Genomic DNA, 19,902 nt, shown 5'->3' on the forward strand with positions numbered 1-19,902 from the left:
ACGTCGATGCAAGCTTAACACCTATCCGGATAGCTCTGAGTAGAGATACCGGATACGTATAATGGAGCAACAATTTAGAATAGCTCCAAGTAGAACAGTTATTTGGAATGGCTCCAAATTTAGCGTAGTATTTGCATCTAGGAGATGACATAGAGATTTGTAAAGCGCACACGGATCTGAAAGGTTCAGACCCGTTGACTATAACCTCTCTCACAAGCATAACATGATCAAACCCAGAACTCATCGAGTGTTAATCACATGGTAAATGTGAACTAGATTATTGACTCTAATAAACTCTTTGGGTGTTAGTCACATGGGGATGTGACCTTGAGTGTTAATCACATATCGATGTGAACTAGATTATTGACTCTAGTGCAAGTGGGAGACTGTTGAAAATATGCCCTAGAGGCAATAATAAATTGATTATTATTATATTTCCTTGTTCATGATAATCGTTTATTATCCATGCTAGAATTGTATTGATAGGAAACTCAGATACATGTGTGGATACATAGACAACACCATGTCCCTAGTAAGCCTCTAGTTGACTAGCTCGTTGATCAATAGATGGTTACGGTTTCCTAACCATGGACATTGGATGTCGTTGATAACGGGATCACATCATTAGGAGAATGATGTGATGGACAAGACCCAATCCTAAGCATAGCACTAGATCGTGTAGTTCGTATGCTAAAGCTTTTCTAATGTCAAGTATCATTTCCTTAGACCATGAGATTGTGCAACTCCCGGATACCGTAGGAATGCTTTGGGTGTGCCAAACGTCACAACGTAACTGGGTGGCTATAAAGATACACTACAGGTATCTCCGAAAGTGTCTGTTGGGTTGGCACGAATCGAGACTGGGATTTGTCACTCCGTGTGACGGAGAGGTATCTCTGGGCCCACTCGGTAGGACATCATCATAATGTGCACAATGTGATCAAGGATTTGATCACGGGATGATGTGTTATGGAACGAGTAAAGAGACTTGCCGGTAACGAGATTGAACAAGGTATCGGGATACCGACGATCGAATCTCGGGCAAGTATCATACCGATAGACAAGGGAATTGTATACGGGATTGATTAAGTCCTTGACATCGTGGTTCATCCGATGAGATCATCGTGGAACATGTGGGAGCCAACATGGGTATCCAGATCCCGCTGTTGGTTATTGACCGGAGAACGTCTCGGTCATGTCTGCATGTCTCCCGAACCCGTAGGGTCTACACACTTAAGGTTCGATGACGCTAGGGTTGTAAAGGAAGTTTGTATGTGGTTACCGAATGTTGTTCGGAGTCCCGGATGAGATCCCGGACGTCACGAAGAGTTCCGGAATGGTCCGGAGGTAAAGATTTATATATGGGAAGTCCTGTTTTGGTCACCGGACAGGTTTCGGGGTCACCGGTATTGTACCGGGACCACGGAAGGGTCCCGGGGGTCCATCGGGTGGGGCCACCTGCCCCGGGGGGCCACATGGGCTGTAGGGGTGTGCGCCTTGGCCTATATGGGCCAAGGGCACCAGCCCCAAGAGGCCCATGCGCCAAGAGATAAGGAAAGGAAGAGTCCTAAAAGGGGAAGGCACCTCCTAGGTGCCTTGGGGAGGAGGGACTCCTCCCTGGCCGCACCCTTCCTTGGAGGAAGGGCCAAGGCTGCGCCCCCCCCCCCACTCTCCCTTGCCCCTATATATATGTGGGGGGTGGGAGGACAGCCATACCAATGTTCTGGTGCAGCCCTCCCCTCCTCCCAAGTACTTCTCCTCTCCCGTGGTGCTTGGCGAAGCCCTGCAAGATTGCCACGCTCCTCCACCACCACCACGCCGTTGTGCTGCTGCTGGATGGAGTCTTCCTCAACCTCTCCCTCTCTCCTTGCTGGATCAAGGCGTGGGAGACATCGTCGGGCTGTACGTGTGTTGAACGCGGAGGTGCCGTCCGTTCGGCACTAGGATCTCCGGTGATTTGGATCACGACGAGTACGACTCGATCAACCCCGTTCTCTTGAACGCTTCCGCTTAGCGATCTACAAGGGTATGTAGATGCACTCTCCTTCCCCTCGTTACTGGTCTCTCCATAGATAGATCTTGGTGACACGTAGAAAATTTTTGAATTTCTGCTACGTTACCCAACAATACAATGTTTAGGCCTTTCCCAATGCAAAGGCGCTAAGTGCATGAAAATGCTTAACAACTAAACTCTCCAACGCATGGGTGCTTACTGCTTAGCTTCTTATAGATAAACTTCCTTCCTTTAATTTTTTAGCAGCTAGACTTTCCCATGCTTAATTGTTTTACCTAGGTCCACTTGCTTGACATCATTTATTCACTTAGTTTTGTCACATTAGTTTTTGTTCTTTTGCCTATGTGGCATTCTTAGCACATGTACATCACACGACACTGAGACGGGCCTTAAGGTGCTAGGTAATGCTTCCAGTCTATCATCGCTATTTTTCCCTTCACGTTCATCTAAAGAAGCCAACAACTGATGGTTTAAAAAAAAACTACTATAAGATTTCTAAAATTTCTGAAATAAAAAATGTTCATGAATTTACAAGAAGTTTATGAATTTAAAAATGTAAGATAATTTTAAAAAAGGATCTTTAATTTGCAATTCTCTAAAAAGACTTATATTTAGGAATGGAGGGAGTAGAATGCTCTCGAGTTTTGAGAAATATTCTTGCATTTACAAAATATTCGTGATTTTTTAAAATGTTTACAATTATTAAAAAATCACTCATTTTCAAAAATATGCACAAACTTGAAAAATATGTATGAATATTCATAATATTGACGAACTTGGAAACAAATTTAAAAACTATTCTTAGATTTAATAATAATGTTCATAATTTCTCGAGGAAATAAAGAAAGAACCAACAAGAAATAAAGGGAACAAGGGAAAAAAAGAACATCAAAAGATCCAAAAAATAAACAAAACCTTTGAACCGGCAGCTAAAAAATGAAAAGGAAAAAATAAGAAAAAAACCGGGCAAATGAGCATTCTAGAATTTTTCAAAACTGGGATGAACATAGATTATTTTCCGTTATATGGGTAGCCCGCTAACAAAGAAAGTGTAATGCGGTTTGCACTGTTGAACTATGTACTGTCTTAAGCGCCAAATAGGATATTCAGTTCAAAGTCAGCTTGAGAAAACAAAACAAAGAATTGAAACCCTGATTGTTTTTAAGAAAAAAGAGTTCAATCACTTGGGCAGCAACTCCAACTAGTACATATATATTATCCGTATTTCTTAATTTAGCACACGCATATCAATCAGACACAACACCACTGGGATTTCTTAATTCGCATCCCCTTTACAATGTATCAACCTCTATAACAAAATACTTCCTCCGTTCCTAAATATCAACCTCTATATATATATATATTAGAGTGTAGATTCATCCGTTTTGCTTTGTATGCAGTCCGTAGTGAAATCTCTAAAAAGACTTATATTTAGAAATGGAGGGAGTATAAAAATGTTTAGATCACTACTTTAGTGATCTAAACACTCTTATATTTCTACGGAGGGGGTACCTTGTAATGCCCACTTGTTCATCCTTGACTACCCTTTGCTTTTCTCAGGACCATGCAACTTAATCATGCCAATCAAGCCAAGTCTCCAGCCTTCTCCTCTTCCCAAATTCCAACTGGTGTAGACCTCCAGACAACAGTGTCCGGGAGAGCAGAACTCAAGATTAACTAATCCATTGCCAAATTGCTTATTATTGTTAATCCCATTATTATTTTGCCAAAAATAAAATAAAATAATGTTGAACCGGGCTGGCGACAGATAACACCCCGGCGATTATGCACTGGTCTCCACTTGGCGCTGTCGCCGATGATTGGCCTGAATTATCCGGTCAAGCAACCGCAGCTGACACTGACACACTCCTGCCTCGCTACCTGCAGCGTCCCGACGCCCTCCCTGGATTTGTTTTCCCTTTCCTCCGCTCGTGCCGCGCTGTTCCATGTTTGATGAATCGGATGCGGATGCCCATGTGCTGGCGCCTCACTGCTGACATGTTTGTGCACAGTGGATTAGCTGCTAATCATTTGCAGCCAGCTTAGCTAGCTGGGCCATTTGAATCCACTCCACTGCGCGCTTGGTTAATCTTTATGATACGAACACTCTGTTGAGCATGTGTGTGGCAGAGTAGCATCGGTATTACTTTAAGTTACTTTGTTTAAGCGGTGATCCGGGCAGTGATGGAGTCTGTTGCAGGTGAAACCAGAGCGGAAAGCAAAAAAGCCCAATCAACAGCCAACATCAGCCCTCTTCTCTGTCCATTGTTAATTGGAGTCGGTATAAAGGATTGATCAAGTATGAAGTAGATTGCACTGTTTATAGGAGGCGCTGTCAGGGAGAGTTTGACTTGTTTTCTGATGGCACTGTGATGAAGGAGCTGCTCTGCTCTTGCGTTGCACCGGTGGATCGGAAGCCCGTGCAGGATGCAGGCGCACTGAGGTTACGTCACCAGACACGAGCCCACCGGGGCCAATCAATCATCCCGCCAAGATGCCGGAGCTCGCGCACATGGATGGATGGATGCATGCGCGCGCGGGCTTGGCGCCTCCGATTCGGCCGCTCGCCACCGCCAGGTGACCTGGGAGGGGGAGGAGGGAGCATGCGATGCCGATGCGTGCGTGCGTCCCCGCTCGCGGGCCGCATCTTTATCCTTGCTACGACCGGATCGATGCCCCACTGACCAGTGACCACCGGGCCGCCTGCCTGCCGGGGATCTTCCTCTCCTGGTGGCGGCGGACGCGCGCGATAGGGTGGGGAGGACCGGGATCCAGTGACTTGCCTTCTGGCAGTCACGGCGTGACATGCGCCCACCCATCTGCCATTCGTTTCTGATCGAAGGGACAGCAGTGACTGAAGGTCAAAACTGCCCACTTGGCTACCCACTGGTTCACCATGGTAGAAAAACGATTCAGATTTGCCTTATTTCAAGCATTCGACAGTAGCAACCAGCAAACAACAGTGACCACAAATTAGCAGGTTCAGCTAGATGTAATTAGCTCATGAGGCTATAATCTTCTTGCTTGTAAGAGCAACTCCAACGCACCGACCCATTTCATCTGCGCGCGTCCGGTTAGGTCGTGACGGACAGAAAAGTTAACCCAATGCGCAGACCTAAACAGACGCGTATCCACTTTTCGTCTGCAGGTAGATCTATTCGCTTGAACCTTATTTGCGTCGGCGCGGACAAAAGACGGACGTGTGCGCCGCGCGTCAACTACTCCCCCTGGCCTGCCAGTCGGTGCCAAAGCGTCTACCATTTCCCTCCACTTTCCCAAAAACCCTCACACCCGCGCACTCTTTCGGCCGCTCGCCATGGACGACGCCCTCAATGCCGCCGCTGACCTCGCCTCGTCCGACATCACCTTCGTCTCCTTCAGCAAAGGCAAGCCCTGCGCCCCTCACAAGACCGCCGCAGCGCCCGAGAGGAAGAAGCAGTTGACGCCCGAAGAGCAAGCCGCGGAGCCGGCGAAGAGAAAGAGCCGGAGGCTGCAACGGATGCAAGGGGCGAAGCAGCGGCCGCGGCCGCACTCGCCGCCACCGCGCAACAGGAGGAAACAAACGCCCGCGTCGCCACGGCAACGAGGGAGGCCCTGATCTACCTAGGGCTAAACCTTGGCCAGCACGGGCTCGTCAGCGCCGCCGTGGCCGCGGCCAGCATCGGCTCGTCCGCGTTTCCTCGGATGGTGTCGCCATAATCGCCGGGGCGAAGCCGAAGCGCTAGAGCAAGCGGATGAAGACATACACGCCGTCCGAGGACATGCTCCTTTGTGAGAGTTGGAGGGACAATTGGCAAGACCCCAAGGTCGGCGTCGAACAAATGGCATCGACATTTTGGATGCGTGTCCATCATGAACTCCATGAGCGCAAGAAGTTTGCGCCATACCAAATGCATAGCACGCGCGGGTGGTTGTCCATTCGAAGCGATGGAGGGTGATACAACAAGATTACAATAAGTTCTGTGTCACCCTTAAGAGCATCAAGACACGTCCCGTAAGCAGCATCAGCATGCAAGATGCACCGGGATGGAGATCACATGACTGTAGTTAACTCTATTGAAAATACACAATTTGTGAAGAAATTAAGATACATATGCTCTCTTGTCAATGTCTGCCATCACAAAATACGGTTATAGCCTTGTTATATATCAAACATTTTTGGTTGGGTAACCATTAACCTCCGAATTAAAGGGAAGAACTAACAAATTGAACATCACTGTTGAGTATGTGTTTTGTATTGCATGTGTATTAGAGTTGTGGCCCACCCGTGCCCGAGCAGGAGTGCTTCGTCCCAGTACGCGCTACTCCATCGATGAGTATGTGTGCACCGCCTCGACGTCGACGCCATCACCCGTCCCACCTCCGCTCGTGCTGCCCTTCGGGATCCCCACTGGCTAGCTGCGATGTAGGAGGAGTTTGATGCCTTACAGCGCAACCGCACGTGGCAGCTTGTTCCGCGACCCCCTCATGCCAACATCATCTCTGGCAAGTGGGTGTTTCGCCACAAGACTCGCCCAGACGGTTCTCTTGAGCGCTACAAGGCTCACTGGGTGGTTCGTGATTTTCGGCAGCGCGCGGGCGTGGACTTCACCGACACTTTCGCCCCGGTTGTGAAACCGGGCACGATCCGCGCCGTCCTTCAGCTGGCCGTCTCGCGCGCCTGGCCTGTGCATCAGTTGGACGTTTCCAACGCCTTCTTGCACGGTCATCTCGCCGAGCAGGTGTTCTGTGAGCAACCTCCTGGTTTCGTCGACACCGAGCACCCCGATTTCGTGTGCTTGCTCTCCCGCTCTCTGTACGGGTTGAAGCAGGCGCCTCGGACTTGGTACCAGTGTATCGCCGCCTTCCTGCAGTCTCTGGGCTTTCGGTCCACTCGCTCTGATGCCTCACTTTTTGTGTATCATCAGGGAGCTGCCACTGCATATCTGCTGCTCTACGTCGACGACATCATCCTCACGGCATCCACCCCCGGTCTCCTTCTGCGGCTGACTGCTCGTCTTCGTGATGAGTTCGCCCTCAAGGACTTGGGGCCCCTGCACTACTTTCTCGGCATCGAGGTGATCCGCCGGGCTGATGGCTTCTTTCTGCATCAGCAGAAGTACGCCCACGAGCTCCTTGAGTGTGCCGGTATGCTTAACTGCAAGCCGGCGCCCACTCCCGTCGACACGAAGGCGAAGGTCTCTGCTCTGGAGGGGTCTCTCGCGTCCGATGGAGCTTTGTATCGCTCTATTGTCGGTGCTTTACAGTACTTGACGCTGACTCGCCCCGACCTGCAGTACGCTGTTCAGCAGGTGTGCCTCCATATGCACGCCCTGCGTGACTCTCACTGGACTCTGGTGAAGCGTATTCTCCATTACATACGCGACACCATGTCCTTGGGACTCACCCTGACGGCCTCCGCCTCCACCGACCTCGTGGCCTACTCGGATGCTGACTGGGCTGGCTGCCCCGACACGCGACGCTCTACGTCAGGCTACTGCGTCTACCTTGGGCCCTCGTTGATCTCTTGGTCCTCGAAGCGGCAGCCCACGGTCTCCCGCTCCAGCGCAGAGGCAGAGTATCGCGCCGTGGCCAACACCGTGGCCGAGTGCTCTTGGATACGTCAGCTGCTCCAAGAGTTGCTTTGTGATGTTCACAAGGCCACTCTTGTCTACTGCGATAACGTCAGCGCGGTCTACCTCTCCGCCAACCCGGTGCACCATCGACGGACGAAGCATATTGAGCTCGACATTCACTTCGTGCGCGAGCAGGTTGCCCTTGGCCGTGTTCGAGTTCTCCACGTGCCGACGTCACAACAGTCGGCTGATGTGATGACTAAGGGATTGCCTACTCCCGTCTTCGAGGAGTTTCGGTCCAGTCTCTGTGTCTCCGGCGACGCTTCGACTGCGGGAGGGGGGGGGTGTTGAGTATGTGTTTTGTATTGCACGTGTATTGGAGTTGTGGCCCACCTCCTAGTCTTGCATAGTTGAGGTGGAGGCCTTCCCTTGTAATATATATACGTGCATCAGCACCCCATCAATATAACGATTATTGTATTGCAGATCATCTCTCTACAATCACTAACTATTGCACAACATTAACAAATTCTGCGTTACAATAGTTTTCATAGCACTCCAAAACAGATTTTGGAATAGCAAAGGGTGTTTACCACTGTCGTGGATGCATCATCTTCAGTACCGGCAACACTGACGGCAAATCGGTCCTCGGCAGCGGTGCGAGCTCCGACGGCGGCAGACGATGCCGCAGCGGCGCACAGCAGGGATCCTCCTCGGCCCGGAGGCTGGGTTGCGCTGCTTCTCCTCTGCGGCCGGAGAGCACGAGCCCGCCCGCGCAAACCCCATTTCCCCGCCTGAATTTCAGGCTTGATTTTTCCTCTGTTGCGCTCGAGTCGTGCGATGGTAAAGTGTTGGCTTTTTCACTATGGTCGCTGAGGTTCGTTGGATGAAGAACGAACGGCAGATGGGTGGGCGCATGTTACGCCGTGACTGCCAGAAGGCAAGTCACTCGATCCCGGCCTCGTCGGTGGCGCGTGGTTCGTCTCTCCGTCCGTCCGGTGCCAATCAATCATTCCGCCAGGGTGCCGGAGCGCACATGCACGCACGCGCCTGCGCTCCTCCGGTTCGGCCGGTGGCCCGACCCGACCTGGGACTGTGGGAGCATGCGGGATGCGATGCGTGCGTGCGTGCCCCGCTCTGCCTTCGCGCGTTGCTGCTTCGGTTCGGCTGCCAGGCACGACCGGACGGGTCGATGCCCAACTGACCACCGGGCCGGCTGCCGGGGATCTTCCTCTCTGGCGGCGGACGCGATAGGATAGGGTGGGCGGGCCGCTGCCGCTGGGTTGGGGAGGTCGGCGGACGGCCTCGTGGTCGTCGGTGGCGCGTCGCGGTCGGATCCCCGTCAAACCCGACGCGACCTTGTTCGGTTTCGCTTCCCCGCACGTCAGCGTGGCGGCGTGGCACGAAGCGCTGCCCCGCCGGCTGGTCGGCCACTCGGCCATGCATGCACCGGGGCCGTCTTTTGCCGCCGGCCATGACCATGACGACGCGCTCGCCTAGCGTGACCCGCCCCTCCGCGCCGTTCCCACCACGTACCTGTCAGACAAGTCGCTTTGGTTTCTCGCCCCGGGGAGGGGCCGTTTTTTGGCCCTTTGCCGCGGTTCCATGCCACGTTTCCTCTTCTTTGCTTGCTCTGCCATGTCCTGGGATTTTTCTTTTTCTTGTTCGCGCGCGCGTGTGTGATACTGTGGTGGCAGCAAAGTCCTGTGGAGTAGGTTCGGTCGGGATTGCTTTTCTGCGTGCGCGAATCGCAGTCGTGACGGGGACCTGTGCCGCGAAACGACGGCCATCTGGTGCGCAAGCGACTTCAAAACGTTATCTCCGTATATATACGCAAGGGAAAAAAAAAAAGCCAGGCTCTCGCTCTCTCCCTGTGCGGGCACGGCATAGGTTTTTGGCTCCTGGTGCACCTGCACCCCAGTTAAACCGTACGTAGTAAACACCCAAAACAGTGATGTTGAAAAGGAAAAACCCGAAACAATGCCAAGCAATCGCCTTTGCTAAACGGATAACAAAACATACATATACACTCCATATCAGATAGTATTTTACATGTTTCTTTAGCGCAACCTTTAAATGCTCATTATTGAGTAGTATATTTGATAGTATGCCGGTCGCTTGCTGTTTTTCTAATTAGTCCCGCCTCGCCAGTGGAGGGAGACGGCGGGGAGGGAACTTTGTATAAGAAGGGGAGGGCGGGGTGCGGGGGAGGCATCTTTGCGCTTGGGGCAATGACGTAGCTAGTGAGGTTATGCCAAGGCGCGTCAATTGCTGGTTGAAAACTATTTCCAAACCCCCCTCTTTGGCCCTCCGGGGCCACCGAGAATTTCTGTAAGGGCTCCCTCTCCTTCGGGCGAGGGTAAAACCCCGCAATGCATAATAAAAATGTTTTTGTTTGCGCAACGCTGTCTATGATTCATATTTCTTCTCATTAGGCAAGGAAAGATAGATACCTAGTACAACTGGTACATGTAGAATGCTAAGTGCAATTTCAAAGGTTGCCAATTGGTTTCCAAATAAAGACTTGGGCAAGGACAATGATTTTACTCTTTTCTCATTCCAAATTACACATTGCAAAGATTTGAAGGGCACATTGAAGACCATTAATTTTGCACCAAAAATTCACATCAAGAAGACACAATTCCTGTCCCTAGGAAATTCATACTCAAGCGTGCCAGCCAAAATTTGATGTCCAAAAAATATAATGGAAGATATTATGTGTGTTCCAACAAAGATTTTCATTTTTAGAGTCTATCTTAATCATACTCAAGATTCTTCTTTCACACCTAAAAAAATGCTCAAAACATCATATTGTTTATCAACAACTCGAAGGACCGAGTCTATTTCAATTAGGAGGAGTTGAGTGATTTTTTTTGCTAGGAATCATTTGTGCCTTCCTCAATCATACTCGAGATATATGTGGACTTTATTGAGAGTTTTGTTCCTAACTAATCCAACAACACAATCTCTTGACAAGTCTACCGAGTATCACTACTATTCATTGATGATATATAACCGTTCTTTTCCTTAACTCCCAAAACATGCAATCTGATGGTGATGACACATCAATCACAATAGACCCTCTCCACGAAAAGCAATTTATAAACCAGGGTATTGCCAGAAACACCATCAAAATTTTCAACCGCAAAAAAACCACCAACTTTTCTTGAAACATAATAGTTCTACCTTTTGTTATTCATATGCTCATGTGTAAGTTAAATTTGCCCCATAATTTTGTCTAGAAATTGTTGATAGCACATGATTGAGCTTAGTTATTACAATATATACTGCATAGAAAGTTAGGGGAATTCGGTGGATGCAGGTAAGACACAACATCTAGAGATTGACGAAGTCACCACATGTGCCTCGTAGTCAAGGGAAACGTCTCCTCTCATTGAATGGATATCACTGAAAAAACTGGAATAAAACAGGAAAAAAAACAAGCACTATTGCCAAGTTTGTAACTTCGACCCCGGTGAGCCGGTTCTGCCACAGAAAACCTAAACATATAAGCTGCACTTAGTTTGCAATTTTAAAAGATACTTAAGATGTCATATTTTATCAGATTTCGATGTACCAAGCCTCGCTCAGTAGGGAGGAGTTGTGAAAATCATTTTTCATCCCGAATGATGACATATGCCAAATTTATACGGTTCCCAACTAATTCAGCAGCACACCCCCGTGATTTCAACAACATTCAAAAGATAAACTCTATCTTGTGCCACAACAATTTTCACTCAAATTTATGGGACAAATTTGACTTTCATATGGGACAAAGAAATCTTTTGTAAAAAGGCAGCATTTTTCTCGAGGATACACCACAAAAAAGCGTATCAAAATCATAGAGGAAGTGCCAATATGGCAGATACAATGTTGAGCGGCATATAAAGAATGAAAACAACCTTTGCTACAAAACCACGACACATCACTCGCCTTGTTACGTATTAGATAGTAATTTACATAATCCTATAAAAAGATAGTATTTTACATGTTTTTTAGCGGGAACTTTTAAATGCGCATTATCGAGTATATTTGGTAGTATGTCGGTTGCTTGCTGTTTTTCTAATTAGTCCCACCTCGCCATTGGAGGGAGGTAACGGGGAGGGAGCTCTGTATAAGAAGGGGACGCAGGGGCGCAGGAGGAGGCATCTTTGCGCTTGGGGCAATGACGCAGCTAGTGAGGTTGTACCGAGGCGCGTCAATTGCTAGTTCAAAACTATTTCTAAACCCCCTCTTTAGCCCTTCAGGGCCACTGAGAATTTTGGAAGGGCTACCTCTCCTTTGGGCGAGGTTAAAGCCCTGCAATACATAATAAAAATGTTTTGTTTGCCCAACGCTACCTATGGTTCATATTTGTTTTCATTAGGCAAGCAAAGATAGATACCTGGGAGGACTAGACATGTAGAATGCTAAGTGCTCACTCAAAAAAGAAAAGAATGCTAAGTGCAATTTCAAAGGTTGCCAATCGGTTACAAAATAAAGACATGGCCAAGGACAATGATTTCATCCATTTCTCATTCCAAATTACACATTGCGAAGATTTGAAGGGCACATTGAAGACCATTAATTTTGCACCAAATTTTCACATCAAGAAGACATAATTCTTATCCCTAAGAATTTCATACTCAAGCGTGCCAGCCAAAATTTGATGTCCAGAAAATATAATGGAAGATATTATGTGTGTTCCAACAAAGATTTTCATTTTAGAGACTATTGGGGAATGAGCGCTCTAAAACTCAAGTAATCAATGTAGAAAGATCACGAGATAGCAAAATTTACTAAGAACCATAATGACATATCACAATAGCCCTACTATCAGGGTACATCCCTGAAATGATCTATTGTTTGATGTGATGATTACAACCACACACAGCCTTTTTTTTCTTCTTCACGGAGTTATATCTAAGCATTTTTGATAGGGGAAATCATATCTAACCTTGTAATCATTGAGATCTTGATTTGATCCATTCTTCTCTCACGATACTTATAAGACATACTTAAAGTGTTATATTTTCATGAACACTTCAAAGGTCCAAGTCTAGCTCAATTAGCGAGAGATGTGAAAATCATTTTTTCTACAAGAAATCATATGTAACTTTCTGAATCATACTCAAGATTCTTCTTTCACACCTAAAAAAATGCTCAAAACATCATATTTTTTATCAACAACTCGAAGGACCGAGTCTACTTCATTTAGGAGGAGTTGAGTGATTTTTTTTGCATGGAATCATTTATTCCTTCCTCAATCATACTCGAGATATATGTGTAATTTATTGAGAGTTTTGTTCCTTACTAATCCAACAACACAATCTCTTGACAAGTCTACTGGGTATCAATTCATTGATGATATCTAACTGTCCTTTTCCTTAACCCCCAAAACATACAAACCGATGGCGACGACACGTCAATCACCGTAGCTCCTCTGCACGAAAAGTAATTTATACTCAACAACCAGGGTTTGAAAACACCATCGGATTTTTCAACTGCAAAGAAAATACCCACCAACTTTTCTTGGAACAGAATAGTTCTACCTTTTGTTATTCATATGCTCATATGTAAGTTAAATTTGTCCCATAATTTTGTCTAGAAATTGTTGATGGCACATGATTGAGTTCAATTATTACAATATATAGTGCGTAGAAAATTAGGAGAATTCGGTGGATGCAGGTAAGACACAACATCTTGAGATTGACAAAGTCACCCCATGTGCCTCGTAGTAAGGAAACGTCTCCTCTCACTGAATGGATATCGCCAAAAAACCTGAAATAAAACAGGAAAAATACAAGCACTATTGCCAAGTTTGAAACTTCAACCCCGCGCGGGCCAGCTCCGCCACATAGAACCTAAACATATAAGCTACGCCCAACTCGTAAATTTAAAAGACACTTTAGATGTCATATTTTATCAAAGACTTCGACGTACCGAGCCTCACTCAAGGCAGGAGTTGTGAAAATCATTTTTCATCCTAAATCATGACATATGTCGAATTTATACGGTTCCCAACTAATTCAACAGCACAACCTCGTGGCAAGTGTACCGAATATCACTATTGACAGATGATATCTAGCCGTCCTTTTCTTTAATGCCAAAAACATGCAATCCGATGGTGACAACATGTCAATCACCATGAGCTCCTCCTCGCGAAAAATAACCCACTGTCGAGCAGGAATCTCCACCAGCCCATCCTGAACAATGATAATTCCAGTTTTGTTACTCGTATGCTGCCTTTTTATGCCACTTCCCCACTTGTGGTTGGAGCTCGTACTACAAGGCGAGTCATGCTTTTGTAGCTATGTTATCATGCTTTATATGCCGCTCTGCGTTGTATCTGCCATATTGGCACTTCCTCTATGAATCTGATACGCCTTTTCATGGTGTATCCTCGAGAAAAATGCTGCCTTTTTATAGAAGACTTAAGATGTCGAAGGTATTCCCTTCGTTTCCTTTTACTCCACATATAAGATTTGGTTAAAGTCAAACTACATAAAGTTTGACCAAATTTATATAAAAAATATGAACATCTACATTACTAAAACTACATAGTATGAAAATACGTTTCATGGTGCATCTGATAATATTGATTTCATATTATGAATGCTTGTATTTTTTAATATAAAGGTAGTCAAACTCTAAAAAGATTGACTTTGACCAAACCTTATATGCGGACTAAAAAAAAACGGAGGGAGTACTTAAGATGTTAGATTTTATCAAAGACTTTCACGTACCAAGCCTAGCTCAATAGGAAGTAGTTGTGAAAATCATTTTTCATCCCGAATCATGACACATGTCAAATTTATACGATTCCAGCTAATTCAGCAACACAACCCTTTGACAAGTCTACCGAATATCACTACTATTCACAGATGATATCTAGCCATCCTTTTCTTTAACTCCAAAAACATGCAATCCGATGGTGACAACATGTCAATCACCATAAGCTCCTTCCCATGGAAAGTAACCCACTGTCAAGCAGGAATCTCCACCAGCTCATCCCGAACTATTATAATTCCAGTTTTGTTACTCATATGTGGTTGGAGGTCTTACAAGGCGAGTGATGCGTCCCTCTAGTCATGTTTTTGTAGCTTGGTTGTTTTCATGCTTTATATGCCGCTCTACGTTGTATCCGCCATACTGACGCTTTCTCTATGAATCTGATACGTCTTTCCGTTGTATCCTCGAGAAAAATGCCGCCTTTTTTTATAGAAGATTTCTTTGTCTCGTATCAAAGTCGAATTCGTCCAATGAATTTGTGTAGAAAATGTTGTGGCACAGAATAGAGTTTACCTTGTGAATTTTGTTATAAAATCATGGTAACCGCATGGAGGTTATAAAATGTAAAAATCTCCACATAACGACGATCAACACGGGACCTCAAAATTACTGTACGATGGAAGGCGCTTAAAGGCGGAGGACACCGCGTGGCCTTCGTTCCCACGGATCCCATCCCACATCGATGGATGGATCGATCCCCACTGTTTTATAGGCGCAGCTGCTGCCCTCCCAACCGATAGCCAAAGTCCAACGCCTCCCACAATTCGCGCAAAGGCACCCAGGGCCGGACCCCCCCGACCCGCCCCACCCCCACCCCACACCCCGCCCCGGCCGGCGGCGATGACCCCCACGACGCCCCAGCGCCGGAAGCAGGACGAATCGGGCGGCGGCGACTGGCGCGAGGAGGCCGTGTCCGCCGGCTCGCTGCGCCACGTGGACCTCGACAGGGGCGCCAACGGCTGGGCCGCGCCGCCGGGGGACCTCTTCCAGCTGCGCGCGCGCGGCTACTTCTCCGGCGGCGGCGGCAAGCGCGGCAAGTCGGCCGCGTCGCCGGACTGGCTCCTCCGCCCCGCCGGCGTCGACTGGCTCCGCTCCCACGCGCGCCTCGACCACCTGCTCGCCCGCGACGACGTCCCCGTCGCCGCCGCCTTCCGCCGCGCGCGCCTCCGCAAGGACCCCAACGCCCACTTCCTCCTCGCCGTCAATCTCCAGGTCCCGACCCGATCGATCGCATCTAGGCCTAGGACGCCGGAGATGAAATAAAAAAAATCGTTTTTTTCTCTCTTCCTGTGTGATGTCCGCCTGATTCTGAGACCCCGCGTTGCGTCGCGTTCCTCCCCAGGTCCCCGGCCGGCCGGACGCCTACAGCTCGGTCTTCTACTTCGCGGCGGAGGCGCCCATCCCGCCGGACTCCCTGCTCGGGCGCTTCGTCTACGGCGACGACGCCTACCGCAACGCCCGCTTCAAGATCGTCAACCGCATCGTCAAGGGCCCCTGGCTCGTCCGCGCCACCGTCGGCAACTACGGGGCGTGCCTCCTGGGCCGCGCGCTCACGTGCCGCTACCACAGGGGCGACGACTACCTCGAGATCGACGTGGACATCGGCAGCTCGGCGATCGCCACTGCCATCCTGCATCTGGCGCTGGGCGCGGTCACCTCGGTGACCATCGACATGGGCTTCCTTGTCGAGTCCCAGTCCGAGGAGGAGCTGCCCGAAAAGCTCTTCGGCGCGGTGCGCATCGCGCAGATGGAGATGGGTTCGGCCAAGTACGTGGAGACGGCGTCTGATGAGCCCGAGACCGCCGGCAAGGCGGCGCCGGGGTTCAGGGTTGGCTCGGCGAGGGTGGCCAACGATAGCCGCCACCAGGAACGCACCAGCGGCAAGGCCAGCAGGTCGATGAGCTGCCAGGAACGCCTGGGCGGAGGTGAGGGCTCAAATTACTCCTGACATCTTCTTCACAGCAGTGTTTGATATTTCAATGCGGCTAATTTGACCACTTCTATATGATAATCGGGCATGAACTCGATGCTACAAAACTTATATATGATATAGCAGCTGACGAATTCGTTCGTTGTTAGCATATGCCAGTTATGGTCGCTATTTAGCTCAGCTGGGCCTTACAGCAGCATGAGAGTGATGGCATTGGCAGTGCCGTTTCAAGTTCTCAACGCAATCGTATTATCGTAAGAGTAATGCTTGATCTGTTGGCTGGGGATATTATAATTTTTTTCAAGGTTGATGTGTGCAAGTTTCTTTTGTGTCTAGTTAATTGATCTTGTGTTGGGACGAAAGGAAGGGAATAAGTGGACTGTGCTCTAGGGATCTGATATTGTAGGCTAATTAGTACGGTCATTGAAACAATAATCAGGAGGCAATTCCAATTATTTAATGAGGTCCAAGATTGTGATATGGGGTGAAGGTACCACTAACAGTTGCCAAGATTAATCTCGTGTATAGGAGCTTAGGATCTTCAATGGTCTCAACTTCGACGATTTTATAGGTGCCTGTTACTGGCTTGCAGATGGGCGTGCCACGTATATTACAGTTTTGTACATTTTAGTCACTTGTCTAGAAGGAACATTTCTGCCTGACACCAGAGTGCTTCAGGAGATATGTGCATTTGCCATGCCTCTCATTGTCCCTGTGTGTCAATTTGATTTCTGTTAACTATTTACCTGTTCATCGTGTACTGGTTGTACCCATCCGCGGTCCAGTTTGGCCATGATCCGTGTCTTGGAAAAGCATATGGCATTTCCTTGGGAGCGTCCTCTTCATTGCTCCTTTTCTTGCGCGTTTAGCTGTTTGGTTATCTTGAGGGTGAGACATAGGCATGTGTGCACTCTACAGGATTGTGATCAGTACTTACGATCGCAGAGGCTATTTTAGGTGGGGTTGCCGATCATACTTTTTGTCCTTGATCGGCTGTCCCGTTCGTATTAGAAGTTGATTAGGTGGCGTTGCAGAGAGTATAAATGGTGTTCTGGCAAGCAACATCCATGTCTTTATCACTTAGCCGAACTATCATAACTGTTTTAAACAAGACAACATGGTGTCATGTAGTAAGCAGCCTGGGCTTCTCTGCCTGATTTAGCAGCGACGCAATTCGGTAGCACTTCTTTATACCAGTTCATGGGTCGAGAAACTTGGATTTATGGGCATGTTAGCCTTTTTCATTCTTTCATTTACTCGTTTCTTTTGCTTGGACGGTTGTTAGCCTGCCTTCAAGCAAAGCCAATATGGTTACTTGCTCTAGCTGTTGTCTGGGGTATAATACAGTCCATCAGAATTACAACCTTGTTGTCTAAGATCTGAGATAATGGCAATACCGGGTTTGTTAGAGAAACTAGATTTGCTTTTAATTGAAGTTTGGAGGCGACGAAAGTAACATTTCAGTTTCTACCTCTTTTCAGGAAAATAGGCGCGGAACACGCGAGGATGGATGCTGTATAAACCATGAGTTGGAGAAAAACGATTCTTCAGTTGGCGAACCGGCGCCTGAGAGAGAGCCGAGAAGAGGAAGGCCGGGATATTTATTATATTAATTAAAAGAAAAGGGCAAAGTTAGTTAGGTTGTGCCGGCATAGAATGCAATGCACGCTCCCTTCATCATCTTCATCATCATCATAATGTGATCAGAGCTTGAGACCTGATCGATGGCAAATATTACTAGTAGATCAGTACTCCTGCTTACATTGTTGGTCAGTCCGGTAATGAGATAGATGCCTCGGCTGCTTCCGCTTCGATCATTTACATCTCTGGAAAGCCTCACGTTTCCTTTTTCCCCTTCCGTGCCGCCGCCGTCGAAATCCGCGAGTCCATGAATGGCCAGCGGAGGTTCATGTTTGCCTGTTTTTGGTGTGGTTTTGTCTGGATTGTTGATGAACCATTTGGCATTCCACCGCTGTTTCACGTGTTGATCGTGCTCTGACGGTCTGTCATGGTGGTGTGGGGTTATTTCTCCATTTTTGGCTTTCGGCTGGCGGTTTTGGAAGAAAGAAAGGAAGGTTGCGTCGGAAACATCAGTGGACAAGGAAGGCATATCCTGAATTCCTGTCTGTGCAAAGGAGGAAGGCGGGGAGGTGGGATGTGACGCGGCCGTGGACCTTTGCAGGCACGGCGAGCGTATCGTACCGTCGGAATCATCTATCTATCTAAAGCGTAGTGCGGGAAGAATCACTCCGGCCGGACCTTCAAAGCAGTTTGCCTAAAGCAAAACCATTGTCGTTGAAACAATCAGACCGAAGCAACATGTCCTCGGACACACCATCGGACTTCAGAACTGACGCCCCCGCACGACTATGACATTGGAGGAGGAAACAAGAATTGTCAGCCTTCAACCACAAACCCAGCACAAGATGCACCATCTTCTAGTTGTCACTTGCGTAGACAACTGTCTGCACGTACTTCTGGATGACAAAACCTCTCTATTCCATCATGACATCGGAGACAACGCCGCAACAATGGGGACAGAGCAGAAGGAGAGACACACCCGATGAAGTCGTCGCCGCCGCCTCGGCGACAACATCCATGAACCTTAACGATGCCGATCTAAAAGATCGGCAAACACACGATGCCATCAACTCCGAGACGCCGCCATGAAGGGCACTGCCGGTGTGGGAGTGATGTTGAGGCAGATTTATTCGTCTATGTGCCGCTCCCATCACTCCAACAGCGCACCATGACCTACAAATCCAAACCCTAACTACAGAGCGGAGGAATGAGGTCCCTCCTCCCTCTTGCCGCCGGAGCAGCAGCCGGGAGAGGGGCAACGCCCTTGCTGGTGGAGATCGGTGGAAGGAGATTGCCTCCTAGTCGCCTGACTCCCGGCGGCGGCTAGGGTAGGAAGCTTGTTTCTTTGAACAAATGTACAAACACAAGCGCTCATATATACGTGCTCCTTATAAACGTACACACATACATTTTATCTTTTTTTTGCATGGTAATACATATCTCATTTGTATGATAAAGGTCAAAGTACAAGTCACGTACGGACCGACATGACAAACTGAAAAGATAGCAGAATATCTCTGAGTTTGACACCAACGCCCATCACCTGCCTCAGGCCACACCACAGCAACCACCAAAAAATAGAATGACGGATCACCTTCCCGCCTGAGCTTGACGCGGCTCCATCGCTGATATGTAGCTTTGCGGACCTTCAAGGTAGCTCCCCAAAAGTGAAGCCATTGCCGTTGCACAAATCAGACCGGGGTAACACCTCGGACACGCCATCGAACTCTAGATCTGACACTCCACCACGACTAAGACGTCGAAGGAGGAAACTACACCCGCCATCCATCAACCATGAACCCAACACATGTTCTGTCTTCCAGATGTCATCGATGCATACCACAATCTGCATCCACTCCTGGACTACCTCCCAAGCTCCGCGCCGACGCTGGTGCAGACGCCGTCGCAACGGCGGAGCCCGAGGACACATGTCCACCACGAGGATGGCGCAGACGCTGGAGCAGACATCGTCGCAACGGCGGAGCCCGAGGACACATGTCCACCACGAGGATGCCACAGACGCTGGAGCAGACGTCGTCGCAACGGTGGAG

At 48.4% G+C, this 19,902-nt stretch overlaps 1 protein-coding gene, 1 non-coding gene and 1 pseudogene across 3 annotated transcripts; all 3 read left to right on the forward strand.

Moving 5' to 3' along the window:
- Nucleotides 1-9,782: 9,782 nt before the first annotated feature.
- LOC147960746 (U4 spliceosomal RNA) lies at nucleotides 9,783-9,917 on the forward strand (annotated as a pseudogene).
- Nucleotides 9,918-11,716: 1,799 nt separating this feature from the next.
- LOC147960747 (U4 spliceosomal RNA) lies at nucleotides 11,717-11,868 on the forward strand. The gene has a single exon (XR_015612455.1). It is a non-coding gene; the product is annotated as a U4 spliceosomal RNA (small nuclear RNA).
- Nucleotides 11,869-15,088: 3,220 nt separating this feature from the next.
- Nucleotides 15,089-18,087, forward strand: LOC147960748 (enhanced disease resistance-like protein (DUF1336)). Of its 2 annotated transcripts, XM_087535018.1 has the most exons (3): nucleotides 15,117-15,552; nucleotides 15,683-16,265; nucleotides 17,752-18,087. In XM_087535018.1, exons 1-3 carry the CDS (start codon nucleotides 15,181-15,183, stop codon nucleotides 17,757-17,759), a joined length of 963 nt encoding a protein of 320 aa, XP_087391144.1. In that variant the 5' UTR covers nucleotides 15,117-15,180; the 3' UTR covers nucleotides 17,760-18,087. The 2 variants fall into 2 exon arrangements, with proteins under 2 accessions (XP_087391143.1, XP_087391144.1); XM_087535017.1 differs by lacking the exon at nucleotides 17,752-18,087 and having other exon boundaries at nucleotides 15,089-15,552; nucleotides 15,683-17,744.
- Nucleotides 18,088-19,902: the final 1,815 nt, after the last annotated feature.

Source organism: Triticum urartu, chromosome 7A (genome assembly GCF_056163025.1).
Source record: "Triticum urartu cultivar PI428250 chromosome 7A, HENAU_Tu73, whole genome shotgun sequence".
Lineage (NCBI taxonomy): Eukaryota > Viridiplantae > Streptophyta > Magnoliopsida > Poales > Poaceae > Triticum > Triticum urartu.